The sequence below is a fragment of the Trachurus japonicus genome, chromosome 5 (assembly GCF_045865225.1).
Source record: "Trachurus japonicus isolate A0001 chromosome 5, Traja_1.0".
Taxonomy (NCBI): domain Eukaryota; kingdom Metazoa; phylum Chordata; class Actinopteri; order Carangiformes; family Carangidae; genus Trachurus; species Trachurus japonicus.
This window is the reverse complement of record NC_140911.1, coordinates 564,394-581,179: the sequence shown is the minus strand read 5'-3', so window position 1 is coordinate 581,179 and position 16,786 is coordinate 564,394. Positions and strand designations below refer to the sequence as shown.

At 41.6% G+C, this 16,786-nt stretch overlaps 1 protein-coding gene across 2 annotated transcripts in view; it reads right to left on the bottom strand.

Annotated features, from left to right (window-relative positions):
• Positions 1-6,428: 6,428 nt before the first annotated feature.
• strip1 (striatin interacting protein 1) overlaps positions 6,429-16,786 on the bottom strand; it is a 29,605-nt gene continuing 19,247 nt past the window's right edge. The window contains exons 14-20 of one of the 2 annotated variants that reach the window (XM_085775501.1): positions 16,130-16,227; positions 14,539-14,665; positions 10,732-10,832; positions 7,939-8,005; positions 7,753-7,857; positions 6,874-7,078; positions 6,429-6,732 (exon numbers count right to left, since the gene is read on the bottom strand). In XM_085775501.1, coding sequence (XP_085631627.1) covers positions 6,485-6,732; positions 6,874-7,078; positions 7,753-7,857; positions 7,939-8,005; positions 10,732-10,832; positions 14,539-14,665; positions 16,130-16,227 — 951 coding nt within the window. In that variant the 3' untranslated portion in view covers positions 6,429-6,484. Of the gene's footprint in view, positions 6,733-6,873; positions 7,079-7,592; positions 7,641-7,752; positions 7,858-7,938; positions 8,006-10,731; positions 10,833-14,538; positions 14,666-16,129; positions 16,228-16,786 lie in introns of those variants that run through there. The other variant, XM_085775502.1, reaches the window with a different exon arrangement.

The window sequence follows — 16,786 nt, the reverse complement described above, 5'->3', positions numbered from 1 at the left end:
CAGAATGAGGGGGGGGGGTCGAACTCGGTGTTACGGTGCGTTGGACCATGGCTTAAATTTACGCTGGAATATCCCTTTAAAGCTCATCACAGTTTGTGTTGCTGCTCTCTGTTGTGTTACTGTTCAACACAGACCTAGTTATTTCCTATTAGACAGTATGTCAGTACGTATAGACGGTATGTCGACACTGTTGTGCTGCTCTGAACGACGCTACACTTCCTGTCATGTAGATTAGTCTTCACATTGTGAACTACAGCTGCTCTGAAGACATTCAGATCTAAATGTGTGTGTGTGTGTGTGTGTGTGTGTGTGTGTGTGTGTGTGTGTGTGTGTGTGTGTGTGTGTGTGTAGTCAGTGTTGTTGTTCATTCTGTAACAGTGATGTACAGTGTAGTTACACAATGTAGAAGAATTTCACTTTTGTTACCTAAAGGAGATAAAAAAACAAAAAAACACCCTCTCACCGTCCGTCACACACAGTTTTAACTTGTTTCAGTCTCTGCACCAAAGAGTAAAACGTCTGCAACAGAAAACCTGAAGTCCACATTTAAAAGACAGAATTATAGACTTAAAATGCTGAACTGCATTTCAATGTGCACTGACAGGAAGCACAGCTTGCTCATGTGATTGTGAAACAAATTCTGTTCTGGTTTTCTTTGTACAAACTGACATTTCTCCAAAAGCACAAAAGAGATTTTAAATAATTATTGCACACGGGTTAATTATTATTATCCCTAATTACTGACTATTATTCTATAACAGTTAAACACATATGGAACTAAAATAATAGTTCCCATCAAATATGTTACGCACAAGGACAAAGCTCCATAATGAAGTTGTAGCACAAACAAAGTTCACTATAAACACAATGAACATGAGACAAAAAACCAAAAGATACAGAAACTTAAGCAACAAGGATCACCGGTCATGGAACATTAAACTCAGCTTCACCTTAAATATACGTAAGAATACGTACATGCTCAAACACACATGTACACACTGTTTCTATACATCTGTGAAGTAATAAACCTGTTGAGTTAGACAGTAACATTAACTCCATGAACACGTTTCATTTTTATTCATTAGAGTTGTTGTGTAAAACTGTCTCATGTTCAAACTGAGCACAAGAAGAAGTTACTGTTACACAGAAGAACAAACTTTTATTTATTTTTTTATGACAATACTCAAAGCCATAGTGTTCAGGTAAAAAAAAGAAGATATTTGTATCTCTGTATATTTGCGTGTATGTATCTTTTAAAAGTGACCAGTAAATATAAACTGTATATTTTCATGTTTAACTGTTTATTTGAAGACTAATGTCTTTGTAGTTTGTGTTGTGAGAGAAGCTGCTGCAGGTGGAGGTGGCAGGTGACCTTTGACCTTTGACCTCTCCAGCTGGACCGGTCCACTTCCTTATAGCCACACTAGCAGCTCAGGATTCAACACGCTGTTAAAAACTCTTCTGGTTCAACATTTGACCTTTAAAACAGTTTCAGTCGCCTGAGCTACGTTTAGATTTGTCTTTCTGGTTCTACAACCTCGTTTAAAGAAATATGTGTTTCTACTTTCTTTAGGTGCTAATTGATTAACGCTGATCTCCAGTAACGGGTGAAAAGCTGCACTAGAGACTGACAGGCTGATGGCTGCCATCCCATAACATCAACACTTCAATCACTGATTGAAATGTTGCACAGAAATACTGGTAGTTGGTAAAGTTTGTGCAGACTGACCTGACAGTATTTTATTTTATTTTATTTGCACAATTAACAAGTAAGAAAAAACAGCATAAAAACAGCAAACCAGTTGTGCAGGTGAGATTAAAGAAACCCAGATGGGTTTATAAGAGAAATCTCACCTCATAAAAACAAAAAATAAGAGACCACAACAATAGACAAAACAAACAAAACATAAAAGTATAAAATCAGAAAACAAAAGTAATTCAAAAATCACAATATAGAACATAGCTAAATTAATGTGAGTGTGTAATGAGTAAAGACTTTTATTTCTACAATAAACACAACATTAGCCACAACCTTTAATTCACACATTCCACTGCACTGACTTTTATTTTCAACCTTTCTGTGTTTTTACCAAACACAGGAAATGTGACTTGTGGCTGAATGTAGATTATGATCCTGCAGCGCCCACTAGTGGCCGAAGGACGGAAACACACACGGCTCGTTCACTTACTTCCTGATTCACAAACTCTGGTTTCATACATAAAACTGAGACGTGGCTCCAAACACAGTTTGACATGAACCAACGTCATTAGATTCAGATCAACCAGGAATCCACTGGTACAAGAAAAGGTTTCAGTATTTATCAACCAAGTAGTTATATTAGTAGTTCCATACAAGATGTAGTTTTCTGCTGTGAGATGAATGTACCAGTCTCTTAAAACACTAGTGTGGCTATAAACCTGAAGTCTTGGTTTGTTTCTTGTGTTTTTATAGTTTCTGTGCGACGGTACTTCTATTCCTGTTGTCATTTAGAGAAGTTGTTGTTAATAATCCTGTAACTTAGTGATTCTACTCATGTGTATCGATGTCTTAAAGTCTTAAAACAAACTGTTCTAGCCGTTAGTGCAACCTACAGAAATAATGAATGTTATAAATGCACTTTTTTCACTAGGACGACCAGAAGTAGCAGCTGTTTTGTTGTCGTCATGGTGATAAACTCTACGTCAGTGTAAAAGCAATAGCAGGTAGAAACTAACCTGATTAGCATCCAACTGTAGCCGAAGGGTTAATGAGACTCTTCCTCTCAACTGCTGGAGTTTATGTATATAACAAGTGTGTGTGTGTGTGTGTGTGTGTGTGTGTGTGTGTGTGTGTGCAGGTTCTTACAGAGCACACGGTTCAACACGTTTAGAAAATGTCCTTTTACAGCTTTTGTCTCTTTCCTCCTTCAGTCGTGTTACGATTGTTAAGATACTGACAATAAATGTAAAAAACATCACCAACGGTATTAATGTGATAATAAAGAGACAAGAGACAAGATGTGGCTGGATTTCTGTTTCGTACCTTCTAGTAAAAAAGAGAATTATTACATTTAATAAAAAGTTAAAAGTTGATGTGATTGATGATTGATGTGATTGTGAGACAGAAGTGTTAAAGAACATGTGCTGTGTGCTACAGATTAATAATAATACATTTTATTTATACAGCGCTTTTACAGCTCTCAGAGACGCTTTACATTAAACCAAATACAGAGGAAATAACATACATAAGAAATACATAAGAGCTCAGTGTAGAGAGAAAGAAAGAAAAATAAATGAAAAGTACATAGAAGGACAAACAATGTGCAACAACAACTATGTGTTTGTATTTAATAAAACTGATGGGGCCCAGAGAAAGACAGGTTAGCTGTGTAAGTCCACAGGTAGAAACTTAGACGAAGCTTCGTCTCTGTCCCGGTCTCTGATCCGTCTCGTCTCAGGTCACAGATCACAGATCATTCTTTCTATAAATTATTGTTGTGTGATGTTTATATTCCTCTTGTTTTATTCAGTTTTTTCTCTTTTATCCTGTTGCTATTTGTTGCTGCTGCTGCACAAATGTAAATTTCCCCACTGTGGGACAAATAAAGGAATCTTAACTTAACTTAACTTAACTTAACTGACGCCGCTCTCCGATGCATGTTCATTAGTCCATGTTTGATCAAAGTGTTGATGAATGTGCATCAGATCATAAACTCACAGCAGGAACTCTGCTCTGCTCCATGCTGCCCCCCTCCACAGGAAACTGAGACAACGTTGAAAACTGAAAACTCAGCTGTTACAGCAGCAAATGACACAAAACTCTACATCTTTCCAAGAATATTTGTCCTTTTTCTTGTCAAAATGTCTCATTTCTAGTCAAAACTAATCTCTTTCTACTTAGAATGAGACTCATCACCTACAAATTAACTTGTTTTTAGATCATTTTCTTTCTTTTTTTTAAGTATATTTTTTGGGCATTTATGCCTTTATGGATAGCACAGTTGAGACAGACAGGAAACAGGGAGACAGAGAGAGGGGGAATGACATGCAGTAAATGGCGCCCGACGCGGGACTCGAACCAGGGCCGACTGCAGCGAGGACTGTGCCTCTATACATGGGGCGCCCGCTCTAACCACTACGCCACGCAACGCCCCGTTTCTAGATCATTTTCACTTGTTTCAAACTAATTTTCACTTGAAATAAGTAGAAAAATCTGCCAGTGAAAGCAAGTTTTTTGTGTTTGTAATAATTAAGAAAAACTTGCTCCACTGTCAGATTTTTCTACTTATTTCAAGTGAAAATCTGCTTGAAAGGAGTAAAAAGTGTCTAAAAACAAGCTGCTTTTTGTGTATAACTATGTATGTATGTATATGTATAAATATACACTGCTCAAAAAAATAAAGGGAACACTTAAACAACTCAATGTCACTCCAAGTATATCACACGGTGTGAAATCAACCTGTCCATGTCTGGCTTGGTGCATGAGGCCACGGCGGTTTACTGCATTACTGATAGTCTTCTGTGAAACAACTGTACCTGCTGATCCCAGGTCTGTCTGCAGCTCTGGACTGTTAGGGAACCCTTCTGATTATTGTTGTGACTCTTCTGTCTGAGATCAGCGAGGAGCACGTGGCCGTGGCCGGTTTATGGGATGCCGTGTTCTTTCTACTTCTGGATGATGGTGGTCAACGGTGCTCACTGGAACCTTCAGAAGTTTAGAAATGTTCCTTTAACCAACGTCCTCCAGTGTGTTTTACAACAATAAGGTTGTGTAGGTCTTTAGACAGCTCTTTGCTTTATATGAATATAAACATTCATTCATACCCACTGCAACACACACAGCTGTACAACTCCTTTAACTTCTTAACTTTTAACCTTCTACACGCATCTCGTATTCATATATTTATTTATTTATTTCTATTCTGTGTTTTAATATACTATGTGTTTTTATGTCTTCATGTATTTTTACTCAGTGTTTGTGATCTGTGTTGTTGTCTGTATTGTCTTGCTGCTGCTCTGTGACGTATTTCTATTTCTATTACCCACCATGCAATGCTTCCTGTCTGACACCTTGGTGGTGAGAAACCTTTTTAAAGGATCAATCAGGACTAAACCAGCTGATAGGAGACAGGATGACGACTCAGCTGCTTTCTAAACCTTTCTGCTCCTTTTCTTCATGTGTTCAACACTTCTTCCCTGTGTCATTTCACTTTATTACACATGACTTCATTCATGGACATTAATGTTCAGATTTCTTTGTATGTGTGCACTACTTGGGTTGATGCCGACATCTGGTGAAAATTTCATGTCAATAGCTCTATATAATATATTTTCTGAGAAAAATGTTGACGTGTTCAATACTTATTTCCCCCGCTGTAGGATATATATATATATATATATATATATATATATATATATATAATATAAATCTGTTATCACAACACAGCCAGTGTAAAGAGAATTTGCTGAGACATTTGTCCAAAGCTGAATGAGGAAAACAATAAATACCTGAATGACAGTATATGTTTATTTATTACAGTATTTACGTCGATGTAAAACAGAGAACGTCATGATAAATAAGAAGCTTTAACACTTTACATGTGTGATTTGTTTCTTTACACCTCATAATAAAACAAAAAGTAGAAAACGACGGGGAATGGTCGGTAACTAAAGGTCCATTAGAAACGTTTAGAGATTTAATGATCAAGTTACTGCAGCTGGAGAGAAAGAGAAAGAGAAACCGGTCAAACAGAAACCGAGTCAGTGTTTGACGCTGTTCATCCACTCAACTACGACTGGAAACTAACGGGCATGAAGTCGTGAATCCAGATCAGGTTATAAACTATTAGAAACTAATTTAAGTCTCTTTGTACGGAACTGATGAATGTTTCTCCTTCACCTCCCTGAAGAAGATAAACCAAAGGAATGTGAGATTTATTTCTTAAAGGTGTGGAGCTTCTTTAAAACATTTACAACATAATTTATTCCAAACACGTGTTTGAGTTTCAGAGTAGAAGTCGTGTAGAAGTCGGTCGTGTAGAAGTCGGTGGTGTAGTGCTTCCAGGTCCAAGTGGCCAGCTGTCTATGTAGAGGAGGAGGTGTTTACAGAATCAATCAACTTTTAAGCTGTTTAGTTTAAATAAAACCAGCAGGAAGCGATAGTGGACAAAGTCGGTGTGACTGAAACAACTCTTAAAGGCAAAGTTCATGACGTTGGGTTGGAACCGTGACACCACACGGATCCATGAAGTTAAACCTGGGAAACTCTTCGTCAGCTCGAGTCTGGAGAACACGTCACATGGTCCCGTCTTCAAGGTTTGAGCTGAACTCTGGATTTAAATAGTTCAATAAAAAACAAAGAGAAAAGGAAACGGATGTGGACAGAGTCTCACTGCAGCAGCTCTTCTTCTTCCCAGGAGAAGACCTCACTGCAGCAGCTCTTCACTGCAGCAGCTCTTCACTGCAGCAGCTCTTCACTGCAGCAGCTCTTCACTGCAGCAGCTCTTCACTGCAGCAGCTCTTCCCAGGAGATGGGCTTGGAGAAGACTTCCCGCTCCAGCCAGAGGTCGTAGTTCATCTGGAAGTCCTCGGGCAGCTCGACCCTCTGGCCCAGAACGCTCTGCAGACAGTTATCGACCGGCAGGAAGTCCGGGTTGCTGTGGCTCTGGTCGTATCGCCGGCTGTTGAAGCGCTCGATGTTGGCGCGCAGAGCACACTCCTCGGCCTGGAAGTCCCACGGACGAGCGTCCAGATCTGCTCCAAGACACAAACACATGTAATGTATGTGTATATGTATACACATATACTCACATGCATATATAATTGCATACATATAATAATTTAATTTAATTCTAAACTATCTGAAAGCTAGAGGAGAAGCACCACACCACTGACCGTTCCCGTAGGCCCAGTCGTCGTTGAGGCGGTGGCGGACCTTCTGGTAGATGGCCGACATGGTCTTCATGTTGCTCTTCCTCCACTGGCGGCCCAGGTATTTGGTCTGGACCTTCAGCAGCTTGAGGACGTAGAGCTGCATCATGGCCTGCTTCACCTTCAGCGCCCTCTTCAGGATGGGAGCAGACTTGAACACCACCAGCATCTGGAGGAGAGAGGAACATTTATACATACATTTATACATACATATACATCTAAATCTACATCTACATCTACATCTATATCTATATCTATATCTACATCTTTATTTACATCTACATTAACATCTACATCTTCAGGATGGGAGCAGACTTGAACACCACCAGCATCTGGACGAGAGAGGAACATCTAAATTTATGTAGCGGATGTGCACTCACTCCACCCATAAAAGACGTGCTAACCAACCCGCCAAGTGGTTGTCAACCTCTTGGCGAAGAGGTTAGCATCGTTGCCTCCGGTGCGGGAGGTCGTGGGATCGAACTCCACCTAGGGCAGGTTGTGAGAAACACAACGCAGAGGGCCAGATATGACATCGGCTACATTTATACATACATTTATACATACATATACATCTACATCTACATCTACATCTATATCTACATCTACATCTATATCTACATCTTTATCTATATCTATATCTATATCTATATCTACATCTACATCTACATCTATATCTACATCTACATCTACATGTACAGGATGGGAGCCGACTTGAACACCACCAGCATCTGGAGGAGAGAGGCCGGCGTTGACAGCTTCAACCCTACATCTACATTTATACATACATTAACATTTACATCTACATTAACATGTCTACTGATGGGATGTAGAGTCCGTTACCATGGTTCTCGAGTGCTTCCACTTGGTCAGTTTGTTGAGGATCCGCAGCAGGTTGATGCAGGAGAACAGATTCCTCCAGCAGAACTGGTTGTTGTCTCCCGCTTCCTGAGGAATCGTCATGGTTACCACCACATCACATCATAACGGCGACGACACAACAACAGTAAAGAAGCAGCAGCAACTCACCAGACTCTCGGCCGTTAACTCCGGCAGCTCGTGGACGACGCAGTACGGGAAGTCCAGCACCGAGATGCTGTCGGGGAGAGAAACGAGTCAGAAGGTGCGTTTCCATTTCCCCTTGAAACGCGCAAAACCTAAATATCGATATTAAAAACTGGTAATAGAAACACCTACATTTCGAAAAAAAACTCTCAAACATCGCTAAAACGTTTTTACGCTCTCATGAGTTGGTTTTTCAGACGTATCGATATAAATGTTTATCGCAAAAGTGTAATGGAAACACTTTTTTCACATTTACATGTCACCGGAGTTGTGTGTGTCCACGCTGTGTTGGTTTATGTGACTGGACGAATGAACCACGTGTTTGTTGTCATGCTGCTGACCTGGGCATTGTTTCTCAATAAACTAGAAAAACCTTTTCTATCATTCCAAACGAACCTGTTCTTAGCTGTGATGAACCGGATTAAACCGGAACAAACCTGTTCTTAGCCGTGATGAACCAGATTAAACCAGAACAAACCTGTTTTTAGCCGTGATGAACCGGATTAAACCGTAACAAACCTGTTCTTAGCTGTGATGAACCGGATTAAACCGGAACAAACCTGTTCTTAGCCGTGATGAACCGGTATGAACCTGTTCTTAGCTGTGATGAACCGGATTAAACCAGAACAAACCTGTTCTTAGCCGTGATGAACCGGTATGAACCTGTTCTTAGCTGTGATGAACCGGATTAAACCAGAACAAACCTGTTTTTAGCTGTGATGAACCGGATTAAACCAGAACAAACCTGTTCTTAGCTGTGATGAACCGGATTAAACCAGAACAAACCTGTTTTTAGCTGTGATGAACCGGATTAAACCAGAACAAACCTGTTCTTAGCCGTGATGAACCGGATTAAACCAGAGCAAACCTGTTCTTAGCGGTGATGAACCGGATTAAACCAGAACAAACCTGTTCTTAGCCGTGATGAACCGGATTAAACCGGAACGAACCTGTTCTTAGCTGTGATGAACCGGTACGAACCTGTTCTTAGCTGTGATGAACCGGATTAAACCGGAACAAACCTGTTCTTAGCTGTGATGAACCGGATTAAACCAGAACAAACCTGTTCTTAGCCGTGATGAACCAGATTAAACCAGAACAAACCTGTTCTTAGCCGTGATGAACCGGTATGAACCTGTTCTTAGCCGTGATGAACTGGATTAAACCGGAACAAACCTGTTCTTAGCCGTGATGAACCGGTATGAACCTGTTCTTAGCGGTGATGAACCGGATTAAACCAGAACAAACCTGTTTTTAGCCATGATGAACCGGATTAAACCGTAACAAACCTGTTCTTAGCTGTGATGAACCGGATTAAACCGGAACAAACCTGTTCTTAGCCGTGATGAACCGGTATGAACCTGTTCTTAGCTGTGATGAACCGGATTAAACCAGAACAAACCTGTTCTTAGCCGTGATGAACCGGTATGAACCTGTTCTTAGCTGTGATGAACCGGATTAAACCGGAACAAACCTGTTCTTAGCCGTGATGAACCGGATTAAACCGGAACAAACCTGTTCTTAGCTGTGATGAACCGGATTAAACCAGAACAAACCTGTTTTTATCTGTGATGAACCGGATTAAACCAGAACAAACCTGTTCTTAGCTGTGATGAACCGGATTAAACCAGAACAAACCTGTTTTTAGCTGTGATGAACCGGATTAAACCAGAACAAACCTGTTCTTAGCCGTGATGAACCGGATTAAACCAGAGCAAACCTGTTCTTAGCGGTGATGAACCGGATTAAACCAGAACAAACCTGTTCTTAGCCGTGATGAACCGGATTAAACCGGAACGAACCTGTTCTTAGCTGTGATGAACCGGTACGAACCTGTTCTTAGCTGTGATGAACCGGATTAAACCAGAACAAACCTGTTCTTAGCCGTGATGAACCAGATTAAACCAGAACAAACCTGTTCTTAGCCGTGATGAACCGGTATGAACCTGTTCTTAGCCGTGATGAACTGGATTAAACCGGAACAAACCTGTTCTTAGCCGTGATGAACCGGTATGAACCTGTTCTTAGCGGTGATGAACCAGATTAAACCAGAACAAACCTGTTTTTAGCCGTGATGAACCGGTATGAACCTGTTCTTAGCCGTGATGAACTGGATTAAACCGGAACAAACCTGTTCTTAGCCGTGATGAACCGGTATGAACCTGTTCTTAGCGGTGATGAACCGGATTAAACCAGAACAAACCTGTTTTTAGCCATGATGAACCGGATTAAACCAGAACAAACCTGTTTTTAGCTGTGATGAACCGGATTAAACTGGAACAAACCTGTTTTTAGCCGTGATGAACCGGATTAAACCAGAGCAAACCTGTTCTTAGCGGTGATGAACCGGATTAAACCAGAACAAACCTGTTCTTAGCCGTGATGAACCAGATTAAACCAGAACAAACCTGTTTTTAGCCGTGATGAACCGGTATGAACCTGTTCTTAGCGGTGATGAACCGGATTAAACCAGAACAAACCTGTTCTTAGCCGTGATGAACCAGATTAAACCGGTACGAACCTGTTCTTAGCGGTGATGAACCGGATTAAACCAGAACAAACCTGTTCTTAGCTGTGATGAACCAGATTAAACCGGTACGAACCTGTTCTTAGCCGTGATGAACCAGATTAAACCGGTACGAACCTGTTCTTAGCCGTGATGAACCGGTACAAACCTGTTCTTAGCGGTGATGAACCAGATTAAACCGGTACAAACCTGTTCTTAGCGGTGATGAACTGGATTAAACCGGTACGAACCTGTTCTTAGCCGTGATGTAGGACATGATGTTCTGGTTGAAGAACTTCAGGATCAGAGGGATGCAGTTGGCGAACACCAGGTGCTGAGCCATGTACTCAAACTACAGACACACAGAGACACAACAAGAGTTAAATGATTAAAAGAGTTTATAATATAGATATATATATACACACATCAAACACAGTGTAGTGTAGAGGAGGTGGTACCTGGTAGATGTGGTTGAGTTTGAAGTGTTTGAGCAGCAGCAGCAGCAGGATGTATAGATAGATATAGTGTAGTGTGGTACCTGGTAGATGTGGTTGAGTTTATATAGATAGATAGTGTAGTGTAGAGGAGGTGGGTTAGGGTTAGGTATCTGTTACCTGGTAGATGTGGTTGAGTTTAAAGTGTTTATATATATATATAGATAGATAGATAGTGTAGTGTAGACTAGCCGTTACCTGGTAGATGTGGTTGAGTTTAAAGTGTTAGATGTGTATATATAGTATATATTGTAGTTACCTGGTAGATGTGGTTGAGTTTAAAGTGTTAGATGTGTATATATCAGTGGCGTAGCTGGGCTGTATTCCACATGGGTTTTGAGGTCCAAGGGGCCCGCGTGCGCAGCGGGCCACATTGTACACACAAATAGAGGACAGACCCCCCCCCCAAAAAAAAGAACGTTTTTTATCATATTTTAGATGTGTCCTTCAGAATGATGCTGCTAAAGCTCAAAACCTCTATCAAATGATTGTACAATGTATGAACATTATCTCTGCAGTGGTTGATTCTGATAAAGTGTGCTGTTACTGTTGTAACGAATGTGAGCTGGAAAGACTGAAATGTTGTTGTTGCTACAACTTTAAATAAAGTTGAAAAAAATTTTTAAAAAAATAAACAACAAAGGTTCGGCCGCTCCTAAAGCCCGTCCGGACCGATTTAGATGTAGCTAACACCTGTCAAAGTTCTGTTCAAACTGGAAATATTGTGGATTTACCTTACAGTCTATGGCAGGGGTGCTCACACTTTTTCAGCCTGAGAGCTACTTTTCAAGTGACCAAGTCAAAATGATCTACCAACATTATTAATGATTCACGTTTATTTATATAGCCTAGTATATGAACATACATAACACTGCACAATAAATGTCCATACATTTTTGGTCATCCAGTCGTTTGTCGGACTATGCGGGGGTTAATAGCGCTGCAGTTGCATTTACCGTGCGCCCCTGTCTGTATGTGAACCTGTGTCTGTCTATGTGCGGGCAGAGATGTTTTTTTAATAATCATGCTAGCGTTTCACCATCTCTCATCTCCGCCAGTCAGCCTCTCAACCTGCCGCCTCTCTCGCGTGCGGGCGCACCGCACGTAGACACACGTGAGGAAAAAAAAACACTTTTTTTTTTTTTTTTTTTTTTTTTCTGTTTGTGGGAAACACTGATCAAGCTGTGCGTACGCACACCTCTCCGCAATATTCCATTAAATCACACCGGACCCAAGAATGGTGCGGACATGAACACACCTCATACTCCACCCCCAGAATGCCTCAGCACCATATATGGTCAGCACGTGCATAATTAAGTAGCCATGTGCGCTCTGTGGAGCGGAGTAACAACAAAGACAACGGGCGGAGAGCGTGATTCACCCGGAATGATGCTTAGGCGGACCTGCCCTCGCTTTTGAGGTCGGTTGTGAGAAAAATGCTGCCGTCCAGACAACTGTGTTTTTTTAAATATACTTTTTTTTTTGTTCTTCATCACGCGATCGACCCAATCGTAATGAGCACCCCTGGTCTATGGGATTTACCCATAAAACAAACTTTTCACGGCAAAACAGCAAAGGTAAGAGGAAATGTACAACCATGTTTTGGTCAAGCAGTGTCTGTGTGTGCTGGACTTTGCTGGCTGTTGTCTTCTCTCTCTGCCTGCTGCTGTGCAGCCGCGGTTGCTATGTAACGTTCCAATCTTTGTAGCCCTTTCATATGAGCGGTAGCTGTGTAGCCTACTGTTTTGCATAATGTACAGTAGTATACGAGCCAGAAATGTGGCGACTGAGTCCACACAGAGGTGCTTCATGAAGTTTGATGTTTAGTTGTTTATTTGAGTAGTGTTTGGGCTGTGTTTGGGTCATAGAAACATGATTTTTACACGTTGTAGACCAGCTTCTGTTGTTTAATTTGATGTAATAGACGTATGGATCAGCTCAAATTGGGAGGGGCCGCGCCCGCTCGTATCCCCCCTTAATATGCAACATAATGCAGTGACCCAGTCTGATGTTACACTCTGTGCTACCTGCCGCTGCGATGGAAGGCAGCCACGGTCAACCGCGTCCCGAACCTCCCTATGACCAGCCCGCCCCTGATTTAAACCAAAAAACTTTAAAAAAAAATTTAAAATCCTCGGCAGTGTGTGGGGGGGCCGCAGGATTTCACCACAAGAGGGCCCATGGGTTTACAAAACCCACCAACCCTACGTCATCTACGCCACTGGTATATATAGTATATATTGTAGTTACCTGGTAGATGTGGTTGAGTTTAAAGTGTTAGATGTGTATATATAGTATATATTGTAGTTACCTGGTAGATGTGGTTGAGTTTAAAGTGTTAGATGTGTATATATAGTATATATTGTAGTTACCTGGTAGATGTGGTTGAGTTTAAAGTGTTAGATGTGTATATATAGTATATATTGTAGTTACCTGGTAGATGTGGTTGAGTTTAAAGTGTTAGATGTGTATATATAGTATATATTGTAGTTACCTGGTAGTTGTGGTTGAGTTTGAAGTGTTCATATATATGAAGAGCTCTTTTCCAAAACGCGATAAACGCCAAATTTAAAAAAACTGGGTTTGTCACGCCATTTTGCTGTGTACTGAGCCTATTACACTGCTCCATCAACGTATCACGTCAAATCGCTACATTTCCCTGTTTAAAAGGCACCGCAAGATGCAGTTTCCCTCCAAACCGCGATAAGCACCAAGTCTATTTTTAGCCAAAACGCGACATCTCCTCCCTCTCCTCAGAATTCTATGAGGCTCCATGCAGTCCAACATGGCGGTGCTCTGAACCCAGGTCTGTTTTCAGTCATTCATTCAGTAGTTTCTGGGTTCTGTGTTAATTACTGTATCTGTTAATGTGGTGGACACTGTGCCGTTAAGTATACCCCCACAGCCCCCGCATACCGTAGCCTACGAGTCCCGCCGCCGCCTGTAACGCCGGGTGTCCTCCGTATCAACGATCGTTTTTTTTTTTTTTTTTTTTTTAACAGCAAAGACGTAGTTTTGTTTACAGCAACATGTGCTCACATCATGATAGCGTCTGTATTTTGACTATTAAAACTTCCATAGTCCATAGTTCTCTTTGTTTAACATGTAAAGAGACAGACATCATTACCGCCCCCCTCCCTCCCCCCGACGTGCGCGCACGCACACACACACACACGCACACACACACACACACACAGAGAGAGAGAGGGAGAGACACGCAGCACCTCAGTGATGTTCTCATGTCATGTTGGTTGGTTTTTCAAGACAGAAACCATCAATTTTTGTTTTTTTAAATGTGGATTTATAGCGTTTTGAGAAAAAATAAAATAAACTTTGAGTTTTTAATCAACAATATTGTAGTTTGATTTAATAATCATTGTTCAACATGTCCAGACTGAGCCAACAATCATTTTAACAGGATAAATTGAATATTAACAAAATGGGTGGGTCTAGGTAAAAAATGTAATTTTCTGGAAAACTATTAAAATGGATTTATAGCGTTTTGGAAAAGAACTCTTCATATATATATATAGATAGTGTAGTGTAGTGTAGACTAGCCGTTACCTGGTAGATGTGGTTGAGTTTGAAGTGTTTGAGCAGCAGCAGCAGGATGGCTGAGATGGCCTTCACTATGATCTCCTTGTGTCGGTTCACATCAACGCCCAGTTTCATGCTCTGCAGCACCGTCGTCCTGGAGACACAGAGACACAGAGAGACGAGGACGAGGTCAAACTTCACTGTCCTAACCCTTTAAACCTTTAAACCTTTTAACCTGAGGGGGAACTAAACGCCCAGTTTCATGCTCTGTAGCACCGTCGTCCTGGAGACACAGAGAGATGAGGACGAGGTCAAACAACCACCAGACTTCACGCCCCTAAACCTTTAACCAGTTAAGGTACCTAAGGCCCCTATTTTTCATGTTTTTTGCCATAGCGCCATGCCCAAGTTGTGAGCAGCACAGATCCCACATAGTTTAAGATTCAGAGATGTGCCTGGTATCATTGTAAAGGTAACACTCTCAGACACTCTCTATTGGCTCAAGCAGCTGTCAAAGTCACGTTGTCAGTCTCGTCGTCACGTGTCCTCATTGGCTTTCGAGACATGTCCCGGCCCATCCTCGCCACCGATTGGCTACTGAGTGGTGTCGTTTGAAGCAGGAAGACCTCACGGATGTAAACATTCAGTCACATGTAGTCACAGATCGCCGTGCAACTCGTAAAATGCGGTAACGGGGCCGGTTTTTGTTTTGATCCGCGTGTGTTACGTTACGCATTGGACTAAACACATGGACATATTGAGGAAAATACTTCGGTTAAAAGGAAACGGATTTCATATTTCACAAGCATGGATACTTGGTGAGCAGTACAAACGGTCTTGTGTCATAAGATGGTCGCTGTAGATCAGCTGTGGATAGAGGGAAGACTTGAAAGGTATGTACGCATCATACGTTAGCTTAGCGGCTAGCCGACCTAACTGCTAATCCTGTTAGGGCTGTGAGCAACCAAAAAAATCATGGGTGGTCTTGAATTGATCGGGGCGATCTAAGCTTTCTAACAATGTATAACATGAATATATATGCTTAAGGGCTGCTGTTAAAAATGTTCGGGAGTAATTGATGCTAGCGCCACCTTCTGGAGCCGTACCGGCGCCGGTACAGCGTGCGTTAACCTTTAAACCTTCCTGAGTGGGAACTATCGTCTTCAGGTGTTTGTTCCCAGAGATATCTCTAAGAGCATTCAGAACGTCTGTCTCTATGGCAACGTTCACACCACACGTCTTAATGCTCAATTCTGATTTACTGCTCAAATCCGATGTTTAGTTTGGCTGTTCACATCACATCTTTAAATGTGTCTACGGATCTCAAGCTGCTGAAGTGACCGGCAGGCCAGTTGATCATATGTCTGACTCTGGATGCAGTCTGCCTGGCTCATCATGTGACAGCTCAGTGTGTTGCTACGGCGACGGCCTTTAACTCTACATCCCTCAGTTCATTTTTACACATTAACGACCGAGCTCATCGTTCATTAGTTCATCTTCCTCACGTAGCTACTGTCCTCGCTGCTGTCGGACCTGAAGCTGTGATATTATGGGATGTTTTCTTCAAGCTTCCTGAACTGAAGCTGTGATATTATGGGATGTTTTCTTGGTGACTTACGGCATCTCCTCCGGCAGCACGTCGGCCAGGATGTTGATGGAGTCGGTTTTGGCTTTAGAGGTCGGAGCGGCGGCGAGGAGGATCTTCAGCAGAGCGATCTGTAGGGAGATAAAGGGACAGTCCGCAGAGTCAAACATTTTAATAAAGGTACAGTCCGCGGAGTCAAACCTGGTTCTGTTCCACATTTTACTAACGCTGAGCTAGTTAGTTACTTCACTGAGTGTCTGATCAGTGACCGCTAGAGGAACAGACGGTGGAGCAGCTTCACCTTTTGCCCAATAGGAACTTGGGCATTTTAAAATGTTTCATCGTATTTTGTATCGTGTAGAAAACTTCACTTTTCTTTCCATCGACCTTCCAGGACAGTGTCACCGTTCCCAAATGAACTGCACTTGACTTTTGTCTTTTCAGATGTGGAAACTGTTTTTGTCTCTGTGCTGTCTGTTGTCTATTTGTGTCAGGTTTTCCCTTGTATCGTAGTTTGTATCGTAGTCTCTGTGTCTTCTGTGTATTTTATATGCTCCATGTTGGGCTGCAGATGGAAAGCAGCTGTGAGCTCAACCACCTCCTCATTTCCTGCAAATGATTCATGTCGTTACACACTGTCCCGTCATAAACTAAATAAAAACTAAACAGCCAGTCAAACTACCGTACTTT